The sequence below is a fragment of the Sinocyclocheilus grahami genome, unplaced genomic scaffold, assembly GCF_001515645.1.
Source record: "Sinocyclocheilus grahami isolate Dianchi unplaced genomic scaffold, SAMN03320097.WGS_v1.1 scaffold110.1, whole genome shotgun sequence".
NCBI classification, from domain to species: Eukaryota; Metazoa; Chordata; class Actinopteri; order Cypriniformes; family Cyprinidae; genus Sinocyclocheilus; species Sinocyclocheilus grahami.
The window spans coordinates 2,774,670-2,793,005 of NW_015505289.1; the positions used below are offsets into that span (position 1 = coordinate 2,774,670).

Below are 18,336 nucleotides of genomic sequence, written 5' to 3' on the forward strand. Positions count from 1 at the left end.
CTCTTATAACAAGACATTAAGACAATAAATAAATACATCAAACGAAGCATTCTTGGACATTTGAGCAAGTTAGGGACATTTATTTTGACATACGGAAGTGGCTTATCCGGAAGTTGCTCTTCGTAAGGTTGTTGTTCTGTCCTCCGACAAAATTGAAAGTGTCAAATCAGCCGGAGACCTAAACTAAACGCGTATCAGAAACGTCTACATCTGCTAAACATCTTCAGGTGAGGATCTACATTTGAGTTCGGGTAACAATGTTGCCTGAATGACAAGTTTCGGTATGTTTATATCTGTTCAAACGTAAATAATAATGAGGTTTGGGGTTGTTTAGGTAGTTTAGTGCGAGTCATTCCGACTGAAAATAGTGTCAAATCTATACATAATTTCAATTTGTTAAGTTAGAAATGTTCTCTTACATGACATCCATACGTAACTTGAGCCTGATTAACTATTATTATAATATTAACATTCATTGTGCATCTTTAATACAAAGACAGACGTTAGAAGAATAAATATATAATTATGTTATGTATCATCTTATACTGTAGTGATACAAACAATTTTTAGTGATTTGTTTTGAAATCCTTGTAATATAATGGTGCTGATCACCATAATATAAGACCAAACATATTATGCATATTTATTTATGTTACTTACAGCGGAAGTGTTATTGAATGAATATGAGTTTTGTATTTAAGTATTGCATTCATGTGTTAATGGTCTGTATTAATAGGTGTTGCACATTGAGCCTGCTCTGGCTCACTCATGGTTGAGCTGGAGACCGTGGATCGAGCCTGACATAAGATGGCCAGTGTAGATGAACCTCCAGAGAAGTGAGTTAGCGGTGAATCACAGTACTAGTTAGTAGTACTCTTAGTTAAGTTCTCATGTGATCTGTTGTTCACCGACAGGCACTGCTGGGTGTGTTTTGCCACGGAGAAGGAGGATCGAGCTGCAGAATGGGTCAGCCCGTGCCGGTGTAAGGGCTGCACCAAGTGGATCCATCAGTCTTGCTTACAGCGCTGGCTGGACGAAAAACAGAAGGGAAACAGCGGAGGAGCCGTCAGCTGCCCGCAATGTAGCACAGAATACCAGATCGTTTTCCCCAAAATAGGTGAGTATTTGCACGTCACCTTTTTTTTGAAGGGAAACGTACTAATACCTTTTTCCACTTTTGTTGTGTATCTTGTCATGGATTCTCACTTTTTTTTAATGCACCAAATCAGTGCCTGTTTATTACATATTTTGGATAATTTGCTCCTGATAAGAGTGCAGTCCTTTCAGCTCTGTTTTTGCAGCAGTGTCGTTATTGTAACTAAAGCTAAAACTATTACAGATCATTTATATTGACTGAAATAAAGTTGAAATAAATTAAAATACAAAACTTAGATCAAATCTTGGCAACTAACGGGAATAAAAAAAAGTGTACGTTTAAAATGACTAAAAGTGCTAAAATTACTTAACATAAATTCAAGCTAAATACAAATATAAGAAAAGTCCAAAAACGAATAAAAAAAGATTTTAGAAAATTAAATGAAAATGAAAAATGTTGCTTTGGCAAGTAGCTAAATTTAATTGAAGTACTAAAATGATTCAAACTAAAACTGAAATAAAAATCAATCAAAACTAAATGGTAAAATTAAAAAGCAAAAACGAATAGAAATGCTTAAAAACCCCGAAAAAAATTGAAATGTTGCACTTGCAGGTAACTGAAATGAAATAAGTGCAAGTTAAAGTACTAAAATGAGTCAAACTAAAATCGAAATAACTTGAAGCTTAATAAAAATATAAAAAAACAAAATAAATAAATGCTAAAAACTTAAATCCTAGTAAGTAATAATAATATAAAAATAAAGAAATATACTTAAAAAAAATGTATATGCACTTCTGAATAAAAATATAAAGAAACCAAAAATGTATAAAAATGACAAAAGCACATAACAAAATTACTAAAATCTAAACTAAAATATCAGAATTCTAAAAGCTAATTCAAAACTATTATATAATACTATAATAGTGTATAAATAATAATAAACACTGTTTTATAACATGATTTTGCTCGTGTTTTGAAGCTAAACGTTACCATTTAAAATGATCATGTTTTTGACAAATTAGCTCAGAAGATGTGACAAAGGTGCCCAGATTCTGCGGGGCCTTACTAATGCCAAATATTCTGACGTTCTGTTTGGCTGTTATTTTGTTGATTTAGTAGGGGAGTGTTAAGTGTGTCATTTTGTCTCTCCTCCAGGGCCTCTGGTGTACTTCCTTCAGCAGGTCGACAGAGCTCTGTCCAGGGCCAGTCCGTTCACCGCAGCTGGAGTCGTGGTGGGGACCGTCTATTGGTCGGCCGTTACTTACGGTGCTGTCACAGTTATGCAGGTGTGTTAAAGACAAGATGAGTGAAGCTCAGCTCTCCAGGGCTCTTTTGAACACGTTTTCTACTCTGTTTTCAGGTGGTGGGCCATAAGAAGGGTCTGGATGTGATGGAGCATGCGGATCCTCTCTTCCTGCTCATGGGTTTGCCCACCATCCCCGTCATGCTGGTACTGGGGAAGATGATTCGCTGGGAGGATTATGTTGTGCGGCTTTGGCAACGACACTCTTCTCTTGTTTATTTCTGTTTGTGCAAACAAATGGCAGTATTTCTAAAAAACATAATGCTGATAATATGACAAATTTGATGATGTACACAGTATATATACACATACTGTATATAGTTTCACGCTACTGTTAAAAAAGTTTGGGGTTGGTAAGATTTTTTTAATGCTTCTGACATAAATAAGTCTCTTATTCTCTCCAAGGCTGCATTTCAGTGTCACGTGATCCTTTCAAAATCATACTAATATGCTGATTTATTGCTCAAACATTTTTACATATTATTATCAGTGTTAAAAAACAGTTCATATTTTTGTGGAAATCGTGATAACTGTTTTCAGGATACTTTGATATATAGAGACTTCAAATGAACAGCATTTATTTAAAATAAAACTCTTTTGTAACATTAGACATTGTCACAGTTATGCAGGTGTGTTAAAGACAAGATGAGTGAAGCTCAGCTCTCCAGGGCTCTTTTGAACACGTTTTCTACTCTGTTTTCAGGTGGTGGGCCATAAGAAGGGTCTGGATGTGATGGAGCATGCGGATCCTCTCTTCCTGCTCATGGGTTTGCCCACCATCCCCGTCATGCTGGTACTGGGGAAGATGATTCGCTGGGAGGATTATGTTGTGCGGCTTTGGCAACGACACTCTTCTAAGCTTCAGATCTTCAGCGGGCTTGTACCTGGTATGTGGAAAACAGGGTTAAACTTAGCAATAGTTCATCCCAGTGTTGTTTTTGTTAACTAAATCTAAAACTATTAAAACATTTTTGTTTTCCATTTTCATTAATAAAAAAATCATTTTTAATAAAATAAAACTTTTTAATAAAACTAAACTTAAAAAACTTAACTATTAAACATTTTAATTATTACAAATTTTTAAATATTGCCTTGCCAACTTACTGAAATAAGTTAAAGTACTAAAATTACTTAAACTGAAATAAAAATAAAGCTAAATATATATTTTTTTAAAACACAAAAACTAATAATAACAAATGCATAATAAAAAATGGATACAACTTAAACTAAAATTAAAATAAAAAACAAAAACTAATAAATAGAAGCTAATAAAAATGAAAAAAGCACACAACAATCACTAAAACTAATAAATATTCAAATGTTTATTATACTGTAATAGTATATAAATTATCCTAAAACTAAAAATGAAAGCTAAATAAAAAGTTAATAAAACTAGTAAGAATGACATAAGCACATAACAAAATGACTAAAATTAAAAATTAGAATAAAGGCAAATTCATTGAAGTATTAAAATTACTAAAAATCATATGATGCTTTTTAAAAGATCATTATTTTGTGTGTTTTCCATTTTCATTAATAAAAAAATCATTTTTAATAAAATAAAACTTTTTAATAAAACTTCAAATAAAAAAACGTAACTATTAAACATTTTAATTATTACAAATTTTTAAATATTGCCTTGCCAACTTACTGAAATAAGTTAAAGTACTAAAATTACTTAAACTGAAATAAAAATAAAGCTAAATATAATTTTTTTTAAAACACAAAAACTAATAATAACAAATGCATAATAAAAAATGGATACAACTTAAACTAAAATTAAAATAAAAAACAAAAACTAATAAATAGAAGCTAATAAAAATGAAAAAAGCACACAACAATCACTAAAACTAATAAATATTCAAATGTTTATTATACTGTAATAGTATATAAATTATCCTAAAACTAAAAATGAAAGCTAAATAAAAAGTTAATAAAACTAATAAGAATGACAAAAGCACATAACAAAATGACTAAAATTAAAAATTAGAATAAAGGCAAATTCATTGAAGTATTAAAATTACTAAAAATGAAATGCAAATAAATTAAGCTAAATATAATTGTTTTTTAATAAAACAAAAACTAATGGAAATGACAAAAGCACATAACAAAATGACTAAAACTTCAACTAAAATTACAATGAAAACTGAAAAATTGAAAACAGAAGCTAATTTGTTGAAATACTAAAAATAAAGCTAAATATAAATGTAAAAAATTAAAAAGCACATACAAATGACTAAAATTACGATTAAAACTGATAATACAATATTAATATTGTTAAGTTAATTCTTTGAAGTACTAAAATGTTTAAAACTGAAATGAACATAAAGCTAAATATAACTGTTAAAAAAGTGACAATAGCACATGAATTAAAGCTTAAATTTAAAATGAAAACTGAACTAATGCAAAATATTAATGCTGTTTCTTCCAAAAATGTAAATTCTGACATTATTTATTCACCCTGTCATTCCATTTGATGTGTATAAATATGTGGTGGTGGATAGCTCATTTTTTGGATAAACCGTTCCTTTAAACCGTCTTAGTATTTATGATTCTTTATCATAATCATACCGTAATCTTATGCTAATAATAATAATAATAATAATAATAATATTAAATCGCATAATTTTTTTAAGCAAAAAAATATAATTTGTTTGTGCAGGTATGGGCCATCCTATACCCCGCATCCCAGTGGAGGGCAGTTACGGAGGAGACCATCTCTCTGTGTCTCGCACCCTTTGCGGCGCCCTCATCTTCCCCTCCATCGCCAACCTTGTGGGACGCCTCCTATTCCGCAGGGTCACGTCAAACCTGCAGCGCACCATCCTGGTGAGAGTCGAGAGCGGCGAGTGTCTACTATACAACCTGGAATTTCATTAGGAAGTGTGAATCCTAACCCACTTTTCCTCTTCTAGGGTGGCATTGCATTCGTGGTGATCAAGGGAGTGCTTAAAGTATATTTCAAACAGCAGCAGTACCTCATCCAGGCCAACAGACACATCCTGAATTACCCAGAGCCCGAGGGACGAGCAGATGCCACTTTTGAGGATGACAACGAAAACAGTGGCAATGAATGAAGATAATGCACTTGAGGAAATCAACAAATGCACTGTAGTATAGGATTCTCAGAATAAAGAGAGACATATTTACGGATGTATAAAGACATAATTTCTCAGCTTGACATGGCTCTAAATCAGCACAAACACATGTATGCTATGTGTTACTAAAATGCAAGGATGACTGAAATTCTTTTATCTGTGAGAAACGTTTGATGGGGTGTTAAAGTGCCTGTAATAGCTAAATACACCAGTAGATGGCGACAAATGCAAAGCTGGTAACTGCACTGTGCACTGATGTCTCTGATGAAGACATTGTCATTTAGGCTGCAAAGGTACCAGCAGAATCATGTAAGCATTTTGAGAATGAGTTAATTGATTCTGATTGAAGATAATAAGCAATGGCTATGTAATGACAAATAAAGGATGATAAACCCAAAAACGTTGACTTTAATGCTTTTAAGATGTAATTAAATCAAATAGAAAAAAAAATCTAGCCTAATTTGTCACCATCATGAGATTTTAGAAAATAATTTAACAATGCAACCAATCTTAATAGTCCTAAAATGTGATTATTTTCTTTATGTGTAATACTTATTTTTATCTTTTGATTTTGGGGTGAGTCTTGTGAAGTGAAAAGCTGTGTGCTTGAAATTAAACCATCAATGCGTTTTTAACTTCAAATCTTTGCTTCTGGCTACAGTATTTTTCACAACTTTTTCTCCAGTGAAAACGTCATCTCGTCTGAATCAGGAGAGAAATATGCACAGATAAAGCACTGTTTACAATTGAAAACAGTTCTAAAAAACATGTAGAATTTTGATGTGAGAGGACAACAAGAGATGGACTTTTTCACTGGAGGAAGTGTTAATATGGATTAAAGACTGGTATTTGTGTTTCGTACAAACACAACTTTTTGCTTCAGAAGATGGTAATTGTCTGACTGGCATCATGTGGATTACTTGTGGATTATTGTGATGTTGTTATCAGCAGTTTGGACTCTCATTGTGACGGCACCCATTCACTGCGAAGGATCCATTGGTGAGCGAGTGATGGAATGCTACATTTCTCCAAATCTGTTCCGATGAAGAAACAAACTCATCTACATCTTTGATGGCCTTCAGCGAATTTAAATTTTTGGGTGAACTATACCTTTAAGTAACGAGTAATTAAATAGAAGTGTTAAATATCTAGTTAGGTGACGGGCAGAATTGTCTCGCTCCCCTCCAGTGGGTTTGGCAGAGCCCTTCATCACCTGTTGTCAGCAGTGTTGCCAACTTAGCAATTTTGTTGCTAGATTTAGCAACTTTTCAGACTACCCTAGCAACTTTTTCTTCCAAAAGCACCTAGCAACAAATTTAGATATTTTTACAAATTTATTTGGCAACATTTAGCAAATTTTGAAAAGTGACTCAAACGATAAAAAAGGCACACATTTTCCATCTAAATTACACAAAAAGAGGAAACCAAAGGTGCCTAGCAGTACACAATTCACATGAATTAAGTTGGCTGCTATTAGCAATTGTTTAATTGAATAATAATAATAATTGAATAATTGCTCATTTTTGATACACCTTGTTAGTAGCTCGTACTTGAGATTGTTGATCAAGAAAAATATCTAGAAAAATGAAAAATGTAGTAATTTTCCAGGACATTATCCATAACCCGAAAACACAAAATACAATGCGTAATTTAAAATGTAGGTAAAAAAACATGTGAATAATAATTATGGAAAATTCCTTCATATTAATAGATTTTGCCCTATTTTTACAGACTTTTCTTAGAGTGTAGCTTACAAACTACTAATACACTGCTTAAATCTATAATTGTTCAGAATGAGTAGTTTTACTAGTTTACTAGCTAATAAAAATAAACTTAAATTGTAATTGTTAAAAAATGTGAAAGTGTTAAATAATTCAATGTTGTATTTAAAATGAGTTATTTATATTTTAATATTATATTATGCATTAATATTATTTTATAAACACATCTAAACTAACATATTTAAAAAACAAATTGTTGCTGAGATTTGATGCAGTGACACAATTTTGCATCGTGATTACGGAATGACGTCGCGTCATTTAGCAACTTTTAGCAACAAATCAATCTTCCTTTAGCAACTTCCCCTAAACATTAGTTGGCAACACTGGCTGTCAGCGAGTGGCATCACACCCTCTGTGCTCTCCGGCAGGCCCTTTGAAGGAATGCCAAAGACAATGCTGAGGAATAATCTGGCCCGCTTCTGATCTCTTATTTCTTTATTTCGAGAACGAGAGGGGGAAAAAACTATGAATAATGCAAAAGTTTGCAGATGGTTAACGGCTGGCTGGGAGAAAAGACAGCAGAGGGAGCGCAATCGGCTCACCCAAGATGACTTCATTTGGGTTTAAAAATACACCCCTGCTCAAAGCTGTAGAACTGGAATAGTGCTCAACTTAACTCACAAACCATCTAAAACAGTCCTCTGGGATTGTTGTCTCCCATTTTTAAAGATCTCTGGCAAATATAACCACGGGAGACAGGCTTTGTTGCAGCTGCCAAATGTACAACGTTTGTGACGCAGAAAATCCCACAATTCATCTGTCACTTACGGGATATAAACATCCGATGTAATACTACGCACAAACAAAAGTTTTCATTTGTACAGAAAGGTGTAAATAAATGCCTTGATTTTAAAGCATTTTGACCAAATATGAAATCAAAGGATTTGGATGGTTGAATCATATGCATTTACATATAAATGACATACAATGATTCATGTCACACCCTTAAAGCAACCCCCTTTTTTTTAGTGGTCTGTCTTGATGCTCCAGATGAAAAGAAATGTAGTTTGCGCAACGAAAAGTAATGAGCTAAGGAACATAAAAAGAGACAGTCCATTTGTAAGAATGGCAATAAAATAATGCTGCAATATCCAGCTGCTATGTAAAAAAAGATAAAAGGCAATTTCTGTGAAATATATAATTAGGCTGTGACTTTAGATTTACATCTTAAAGGGGTCATATGATGCGATTTCAATTTTTCCTTTCTCTTTGGAGTGTTACAAGCTCTTGGTGCATAAAGAAGATCTGTAAAGTTGCAAAGACTAAAGTCTCAAATCCAAAGAGATATTCTTTATAAAAGTTCAGAGTTAACCACGCCTACCTAAAACGGCTCGTTCTAACACGCCCCCCACATGTCTACGTCACGATGTGGGAAGATTTGCATAACGCCGCCCAAATGTTCACGCAAATGAAAGGCGAAATAACTTTTATTCTCGCTGTAGTATTGTTGCTGCCGCCATGTCGTGAAGACGCTGTGTGTTTCGTTATGAAAGCGAAACTACTTTGTTTGGTCTTCCAAAAGAGGACAATATCTGCTTTGTCATGCCTGGATAATGTGTTTTTTGAACCTTAAACCGCATAAACACATTTCATTACACCAAACACACCAAATAATTTTCTTTTTAGCAACATCATATGACCCCTTTAAGTAAAAAACAAATACAATCATAGATATGTTACTATACATACACTTTGTAGTACAGAAAATTGTATAGTGGAAACATATAAACAGCAGAACCTGAGAAAAAAAGCGTGTTATCTAACCAATGGCTTATTATAACTTTTATTATAACTCATAAATGGGTCATATTTGTTCTGTGGCACTTTTTGTAATCTGTAACTCTTAAATCATAAACATTCCCTAATTAAGTATTTCCATAAAAGAGTATATCGGTATTTCAGAACGAGGCACTGGTCAAGGTCAGACTCTTAAACTTTATGAATTATAATAAAAGAGTAATTTACACAACAGCAGAGTTAAACAGTTGAGTTTTACCGTTTTCGAATCCATTCAGCCGATCTCCGGGTCTGGTGGTAGCACTTTTAGCTTAGCTTAGCATAGATCATTGAATCTGATTAGACCGTTAGCATCTCGCTCAAAAATGACCTAAGAGTTTCTATATTTTTCCTATTTAAAACTTGACTCTTCTGTAGTTACATCGTGTACTAAGACTGACGGAAAATGAAAAGTTACGATATGGCTAGGAACTATACTCCGTAATAATCAAGGAACAGCAGGAGCAATGATATTACGCAGCGCCAGCGAGATGCTAACGGTCTAATCAGATTGCATGATCTATGCTAAGCTACAGCTAAAAGTGCTACCGCCAGACCCGGAGATCGGCTGAATGGATTCGAAAACGGTAAAACTCGACTGTTTAACTCTAGGGGAGTCGGAAAATGAGCCTATTTTCAAAAATAGTGGAGTGTTCCTTTAATAAATTCCTTTTGCCTGTTAAGAGTCTAAATGGATGGTTTAATGTTTCTTAACTGATAATATGATAAAATAATATGTTTCTTAACTGATAATATGATAAAATAATAATAATATAATTACAATAATATAATATAATAAACTATTTTCTATTGTGCCTTTAAAAAGTAGCATCTCAAAGTGCTTCACAAGAATAAGATTAAATAAAACATACAATTATACAATCAATGCATTAAAGAAAATGAGATACAAAAATAAAATACATGCTATCAAAAGATCAACAAAAAGATACATTTTCCATGCTAATTTCCATGTTAAAAATGGCATGGTCAATATTTCATCAATAAACCACATGAAAATCTGCTGAATAGCTAAGGTAATGGCCTCAAACATCAAAGACTCTCAAAATGTGCTTCATTTGCAAGTAAATCTGATTGCAGAAAGACTATAGGGGAGATTCTGTCATATCAAGCTGTACACATCAAAGCCACCAAGGCATCTTTAGATGACGTTTGAATAAATATAATGCAAGAGGGCCTCATTTTCGATTAGAGCAGCGCAGATAACCCAAGGCAATCCCTCTGGACAAACGATGATTATCCGTTTTCTATAATCTCAATGCTCTCCTTTGCTGGTGCGTCCCCTGAGGCTTTGGCCTACACATAAATGTACCGAACCAATGGAGGATTGTCTTCAAACACTTTACTTTCAGATATTGTTGGAGATGTGCTGGAAATCAATGGCAATTTAAAATAAGTGCATCTTATCAAGAATGAGAAAACAAGGTTAGGTAAAGAGCTTTTATCTGTGTGCCACACGTTTCAACTCCTCTAATAAGAAAACCGTGGCAGCAGTGAAAAGAAATGGGACACGTGAGACAACAAATCAAGCGACCTGAGAGTAGCAACACCTCTAAACAGAACTCCTTGACCTGGACTCCGTTCACGGAAGAATGGATGTGATTTCAGCACCTGGGATGTCATGTCACGGACAGCACACTGAAGAGCGGCATGATCTGGCGTAATGAAACCGCTCTCTGTGACAAAATGCAAGATGTCCTTTTGACCAATGAACTTCCATGACCTTTATATATTTTTTCCAGTTGTTTATGATTATAATGGTTTTTAAAAATGATTTTGCATGACACAATCTTTCAAGATATAAAAAATAAAAATAAAATCTAATTTTTTTTTTATAATATTTAAAAAAAATAAAACAAAATTGTTTGCTTAAAGAAAACGTTCATTTATATAATAATATAAAAAATGTAGTTTAGGTATTTAAAAATGTTTGTGTTTTTTTGCAAGACTTACTATACTGAAATAATGAGAATCATCATTGAGATTAATTACCAATGAACTTCCATGACATTTAAATGTTTTTCTCCCCAGTTGTTTATGATCATGAGGGTTTAAAAAAATTATTTTGTGTGTTAAGTCACATGAAATATTTTAGGTTTTTAAACATTTTTAGTGTTTTTTTACAGTATTACTTAACAAATAATATATTAATATAATGTGAATTTAGTAAGACACACTAAGAATAATTACTCAATTGCTAAAAAAAGAAAAGAAAAAAACATTAATCTGGATTCAAATAACTTTTAAATGTCTCCAATAAAACAAAATAAGTCCCGATGTGAATGTTTATCCCTGAGGAAGACGATTGTTAGTCAATTTTGTAAGACATTCTCATACATTATAGTTATTAGCAATTAACTCCCAATGTGTCAAAATTTATATTTATTTTCATGCTCTTCGTCTGACTTTTAATAATTGCTATGACCTTTATATAAAAGCATACCTATAGATCAAACAGCGCATGGATCTAGCAACACTTAAATCATGGGTTAATAATGAGGTAATAAAATGCATACCATGAATGCAAAGCACAAGCACAAAACCACAATTTTAATATTCCCCATGTTTTCCATCACCTCAGGGATGCTGTAAAACATCTTCACTCTTGTATCTGTTAATTGCTATTGCAGGATGCAAATTGCCTCACACTGAATCAACTGACTAGTACCTTGATGGGCATCAAAAAGATGATGCCTCAGGAAGAATGTTACCTACATTTAGTGGCTCATGCATCAGTAATACAAGCACATCTGCTGTATATGCAAATTATTTCTTCTTCAGTAATGAGCGGAAAAGCATGCAACGTAATTACCAACATCGGCACTGAACAAGAGAGTGAAGACGAACAAGAAAAACAGTTACTGGCATTACATGGATGTTATGTTTCCAAATTTATTTGCGCTTTCAGAACTACCATTAATAAGGCAACAAGAACGTCAACACCAAACACCTTTGTTAGAAACTGAACTTCAATCATCAAGAAAATATTTAATACCAAACTGGTATTGGCACAGTCATGTCTCTATTGTAGCAGAAGATGGATGTGTTGTTAAGCTAACACCAATGCTCAATATGTTTCCCAATATTACAGAGGCACGATTCAAAGTTAAAATGTCTCATCAAAGCAACACAATAAATAGTAATAGCTACAATTCATTAAACAACAACACAAACAACAACAACACAACCAGACATGAACAGAAGAAATACTTTGGTGAGGGCACCGATTCCCTGCTACAGTGATTTTAATGAATAACTGAAAGAATTGTACATGAAAAGTACTTTTATTATAACAACAACTTGCTGTTTGATGTGAAATGTCTGGTGCACAGTGAACGCTAAAACAATCAAGCCTCATAAATCAGTCCTTCCTTTCCTAACATAACAGCCTGAAAGTGTCATCAGAGGAATAATCACATTCTTGATGGAATATTTATCCCATACAAGTCGTACACGGAGACAGGAATGACGCCCTGACTGCCCTAGCTGTCATTAAAAAAATTAATTAATAAAACAAAATAAAATCACACCATGTTCCAGACCTGGACCCCGGAAAACACGGCAACAGTGAGTTGAGGTTGTTTTTAGATCTCTTGGGTATGAACTGATGCAGAAACCCACATAGAGATTCCACGTCTCCATGGAAACAGTGCCAGCTCATCCTCAACCCCTCCCCTCATTCTTCCCTCCGTTCCTGCGGTCTCTTTAGCAGTGAGCACACTGTTCCGTTCTCATCAGAGAGCCCCGCTGCATGGACGACACCTTAGTGACATCAGTGGCCACCGTCGAAAGTGGGAAGCTCTCGTAGGTCTCTGGAACGCCCCAGCCGCAATGGCAGCGTTGAAGCATCACCTTCAGCTCCTTCTGGAAGTTGGTGTTGAGGAAGCCATACACCACCGGGTTCACGCAGGTAGACGCCATTGCCGTGAGGTGGCAGACTGAGAAGATGACGTCGTGCTGGCAAGAAGGAAGCACCTGGTGGTACCAGTCAAAGACGGTGTTGAAGACGTTGAGCGGCAGCCAGCAGAGAGCAAAAGCGACCACGATTACGACCAACATGGCGTTGACGCGCTGAGCGCCCCGCGCCTTCCTCTGCCGGGCCTCGGTGGCTTGCTCCACCATGTCTTTCCGACGGCGTAAACGCTGGAATATGCGCAAGTAGCAGAGTAGAATGAGAAGCAGGGGTAGGCAGTATTGGAAAAGCAGAAGTGAAGTGGTGTATGCCAAACGGTTGCGTTCGGACGGCCAGAGCTCCATGCAAATCACGTGGTCGCTGAATGGGTTGAACGGAAGGCTGAGGTTCTGGAACGGGGTGTTAGTGAGGATGTTAAAGGACAGGAAGGGTAGGGAAATGAAGCAGGCCACCATCCAGGTGACCGCCACGGCCAGGTAGGAATGGCCTGCGACGGGCATCCAGCCTGTGGGGTGGATAATGAGTTGATGTCTCTCCAATGCGATGAGGACCAGCGAGAAGATGGAGACCGTGATGGACATGCACTGCACGAACGGCGTGACCTTGCACAGCGTCTCACCCAGGATCCAGCGATCCATGAGCGTGTAGATGACCGTCACGGGGAGGCACACCACGCACATGAGGATGTCGGAGCAAGAGAGGTTGGCAATGAGGATGTTGGTGACATTCCTCATCTCCTTCTGTCTGGATATGATGAAGACCAGACAAGTGTTGCCCACCAATCCCACCGCAATAACGGTGCTGTAGGCCACAATCAGAAGGGTCGTGCCACTCACAGAGGGAGGGCAGACGTTGGACTCTGCCCATGTTCTCTGGCCCAACCCAGCTGAGGTGTTGCTGATGTTGTCCGAGTTTGGAGAGGCCTCCATAAGTCCCAAAGTTATTTGAGGAGCAGCTAGGCGTTCACAAAACTGTTAAACAGCAGATGAAAGATGACTCATTGTTTAGGTCCTACCATTTATTTGCAGACAGCCAGTTGGTTGACCTGGAGGAAAAGGAGCACATAAAGACTGTTAGCTGGCATTAAAATGGACAAAAGTTAACTTTGCTCTGGGAAAGATTAAGCCCCCTTAATCCAACAGATGTTTGTGGACTTGAAATCTGACCATAAACATCTTGTTTAAGGAGAAAACACTGCAAATCTCTCAAGTATTTTCAGCTAATCATTTAATGAATTAGCTAACGTGTATCCACCAAAACACACGATTCATTCTGCTCTAATAACGGCGTGAACTCAACTAATACTCTTTGCAAAAAAATCCCTCGGGATGTTGACAGGTCATCCTGTCTGTTAAGCTGACAGATGGAGGTCTCTCTCAGTAGAATTCTCTCTTTATCCCTTTTATCTCAGAGTTCTCTTTTCTTTGCCCTAATATGGCTTTTATGTGATAAAAGCAATAAAAATAATTATATCTCAAACTACAGATTTAAAAGATGTTGACGTATTAGCACATTTTTACACAGTATTTACTTGACAGGTTTACCATGTCAACCTCAGTCAGTCTGAAGGGAATAGAGAATTTTATTCAATAAAATACTAGAACTAAATGATCATGTAATAATGTTCAGTTCCGTTAAACAGTTTCGTTTTAATAAATGGTACTGTACTTTACAATAGTGTTACCAAGAACGGTATTATTCCTGTTAAGTACTGTATGTTTGTATAGTATGGAAACATACTCAAAACATACAAAACAAATGCAATTGTTAAGTGAAATTTAAACAGATTTGTTAAACTCCTAACTATTTCCTATATACTTTAGTAAGCAGTGCATCTAACTTGACTTCACTTGACTCCTGTAATGCATACAGATTGGCAAAAGCATCAAATATTTGACTCCCGCTGCAGTCACTTTGGATAATTTATTCCTTGCGCCGACCACTCTGAGTTTCTGGATTGAGTAAGTGTTGTAATTAAGCCACTGCTAATATCCTCTCTCTCCTCCAAACCAACTGTCAGGAGTTTCACACCAGCTTATTACGTCATTCATCTCACATGGAGTGGGAAGCTGATTCAGGGAATGCCTTACTGAGAGTATCTACTCCAAAGTTTCAATCCTTCACAGCTATAAAGAGCATAATTTAATCACACATAATCTTTTAAAGAGGACCTCTACAATTTGCATTTTTGCGAATGAAATAAGAATGAAAAAGGGCTTTTTAATGCAGCAAAAGAGTGCATCCGGTTTTGACTAAAAAATTTGAAGGAAAAAAAAAAAAATAAAAAATAAGTGGTACTTTGCCATGAAAAAAAACTTAGCAATACAAGACTAGGGTGTGCTGAGTGGTTGCCAGGGCATTGTTGTGCAGTAGCTAAAATGTTCTGAGTGGTTGTTAGGCCATTGCTAGATGTTTTGGATGGTTTTGTTCTGAGTGGTTGCTATTGTATTGCTAGATCTCTGATAAGACTATTTGCGGTAGCTAAAGGGTTTAGAGTGGTTGCTAGGCCAGTGCAGAGCATTCTGAGTGGTTCCTTGGGTGTTGCTATGTGGCTGCTAGACATTTCGAGTGGTTGCCAGTTCATTGCTATGTGGAATTAAAGTGTTAAGTGGTTGCCAAGGTGTTGCTATGTAGCAGCTAGATGTTTTGAGTGGTTGCCAGGGCACTGTTAGGCGGTAGCTAAAGGGTTTTGAGTGGTTGCTAGGCCAGTGCAGAGCATTCTGAGTGGTTCCTTGGGTGTTGCTATGTGGCTGCTAGACATTTCGAGTGGTTGCCAGTTCATTGCTATGTGGAATTAAAGTGTTAAGTGGTTGCCAAGGTGTTGCTATGTAGCAGCTAGATGTTTTGAGTGGTTGCCAGGGCACTGTTAGGTGGTAGCTAAAGGGTTTTGAGTGGTTGCCAGGACAGTGCAAAACTTTTTGGGGGTGCTTCTCAATCAGCTCCCTAGCTCCAGACTTCGTGAATCAGTATATCGTGCACACGAATCCGGTCACTGGTAAGTACCCTATCTCACAGCACATTGGGACAGTGATTACTCATTTTCCGGCTACATGACTACATACAACGTCAATGGACAACATTGTAGAAGGTCATTGCTGGAATTAATCAACCACAGGCAGGACCAATTTCTTTTTTATATTATTTTTATTTTCTTTAAACACATTGTTCTGTTACATGTCCTTACAACATTTCAGCCGAATATTAATTATAAACATTAGATGTGTTCACTACCTGTCTAGCGATGTGTGTTTATGCTGAAATATAGTAAAAAAAAGTTTGTCTTTTCAAATCTTTTATCGCGTATCATTATATTTATTGATGGCTCATATGATTTATGTTTAGCGCTTCAGAAATGTGGCTTAATTTCTGGTAAGGGAGCATAGTGAGCATCAATGCTCACTAGTTTTTGCGGTGCATTGTGGGATTTTTCAGGGCGCGAACATTCCAGTGGACTGGAAGGATTTTGCGATTGAGACAGCCCTTAAAATCCGACTGCCTGATCAGTGCCCTGACTACTGAACTAGGGAGCTGATTGAGACGCACCTTGGGTGATTGCCAGAGCATTGTATCTGGTAACTAATGTGTTCTAAGTGGCTGTTAAGGTGTTGCTATGTGGCTGCTAAATGTTTTGAGTGGCTGCCAGTGCATTGTTATGTGATAACTAAAGTGGTCTAAGTGGTTGGTAAGGTGTTGTTATGTGGGTGGGTGTTATGAGTGGTTGCCAGGGCATTGTTATGCAGTAGCTGAAGTGTTCTGAGTGGTTGCTAGTTTGCTGCTAGACATTTTGGGTGGTTGCTAGGCCATTGTTAGATTTTTTGGGTGGTTGCCAGGTGTTTACTCGAGTGTTCTTAGTGGTTGCTATTGTATTGCTAGATGTCTGATAGACGATTTGGTTGGTTGCCAGAGTGTTCTGCGAGGTTGCTAGGGTGTTGCTATGTGGCTGCTAAACATTTTGAGTGGTTGCCAATGCATTGTTATGCGGTTGCTAAAGTGTTCTGGGTGGTTGCTAGGGTGTTTCTCTGTGGTTAGTCTAAAGGATCCACCCCCAAATATCTATTCTGGTCGCTAAATATGGCTTGGACCTCTTCTTTAATGCAAGATTGGCACTTCCCAATAATGTTTCACATCAGTAAACCAACACAATTCACTATATATTAAATATGCATATATATTGATATGAAATGTATGCAAATGTGACATTATAACTGGCAAAAAGAATTTGAATGATTTTTCTATCTTGCTAGATTTATATAACTATTTAAACTGGCTAAACCATTAAAAACCTTTATTAAAAATGCCAAAATAAAATGTGTAGAAGAAGTCACTAATGCAGTAAAGCATTCTAAGATAGAGGTCAGATGTGAGAACATAATATATCTGATATATGATACCTCTGATAGATGTGTCCTTCAGAGGATATAAAGTTTCGTATTACCACAGCACTGACATGCTGAGATATAATGGCATATATCAGAGGCAGCAGTATCAGAGGTTTGTGTGTGTGTGGAGAGAGTGACTCAAGAATTTAAGGGAGTGTGTGAAATTACATAAGGCAGAACTAAATTAATCATCTAATTTTCATATCACACAGACAAGTCTGAGCGACATGCTTTCATAACCGTACATAGAGATTCGCTACTTGTGCAAATCAAATGCTCATTGTCATTTGAGATAAAAAGAACTGAGGAAATGAATAAATCAAAAAGACAAAAACGAAGGCAAATGAGTTACAGTGTTTCCAGCAGACATTTAAATCAAGCTGAGGTCAAAAAGCACATTTTAAGGGAACAGTTCACCCTTAAAATGAAGATTCCGTCATTATTTATTCACCTTCTTGTCATTTCCAACCACCTGGACTTTCTTTCTCCTTTCTCAAACACAAAAGACGACATTTGTAGCAGAATGTCCATACAAATTTTTATGGACCATGTCCATAGCATTATTTGTGAGCTGCTGACTAAGTCTACAAGGTCAGATCCAACTGATTAGGTCGAAAAACAAAAGAGTGAATTGTGCCAAAGTGCTTTCTTCTTTCATTAACCTTGAAGAGTTTGACTCTTTTGACAGAAGCTCTAGTAGCTCATTAGCTTGTTCCTCATGATTTGGATCCTGTCATTCTCACTGTAGCTGTAAGTTTCTTGTCAGGCAGCTAATAAGCTGACAACAACTACTGCTATCAAACACTTTGGGTCAGGCATCAGGTATTACTGAGAAGAATCTTGCCTCTCCAGGGGAATATTAATGTTTTTCGGCAACCTTTTTATTGGTACCTTATTGTGCTTGCAGACATTAAAATGCTATTTGACTCATATTAGCGGCTGTGAGTCACTTGGGTAATTGACAGCTTTATA

The 18,336-nt window shown here is 36.1% G+C and overlaps 2 protein-coding genes across 2 annotated transcripts; one reads left to right on the forward strand and one right to left on the reverse strand.

Moving 5' to 3' along the window:
* Window positions 1-105: 105 nt before the first annotated feature.
* LOC107588990 (E3 ubiquitin-protein ligase MARCH5-like) lies at window positions 106-5,891 on the forward strand. Its single transcript, XM_016277288.1, has 7 exons — window positions 106-227; window positions 737-836; window positions 915-1,117; window positions 2,252-2,382; window positions 3,103-3,286; window positions 5,062-5,228; window positions 5,315-5,891. Exons 2-7 carry the CDS (start codon window positions 808-810, stop codon window positions 5,474-5,476), a joined length of 876 nt encoding a protein of 291 aa, XP_016132774.1. The 5' UTR covers window positions 106-227; window positions 737-807; the 3' UTR covers window positions 5,477-5,891.
* Window positions 5,892-11,844: 5,953 nt separating this feature from the next.
* On the reverse strand, window positions 11,845-14,027 carry LOC107589036 (neuropeptide Y receptor type 6-like). The gene has a single exon (XM_016277333.1). It carries the CDS (start codon window positions 13,912-13,914, stop codon window positions 12,778-12,780), a length of 1,137 nt encoding a protein of 378 aa, XP_016132819.1. The 5' UTR covers window positions 13,915-14,027; the 3' UTR covers window positions 11,845-12,777.
* Between the last annotated feature and the right edge of the window lie 4,309 nt (window positions 14,028-18,336).

Excerpts from the sequence above, each read along its gene's own strand:
- LOC107588990 (XM_016277288.1), top strand. The coding sequence starts at position 808 with ATGGCCAGTGTAGATGAACCTCCAGAGAA. Across the intron at positions 837-914 it reads GTAGATGAACCTCCAGAGAA|GCACTGCTGGGTGTGTTTTG; the intron begins GTGAGTTAGCGG and ends GTTCACCGACAG. Across the intron at positions 5,229-5,314 it reads ACCTGCAGCGCACCATCCTG|GGTGGCATTGCATTCGTGGT; the intron begins GTGAGAGTCGAG and ends TTCCTCTTCTAG.
- LOC107589036 (XM_016277333.1), bottom strand. The coding sequence starts at position 13,914 with ATGGAGGCCTCTCCAAACTCGGACAACATCAGCAACACCTCAGCTGGG.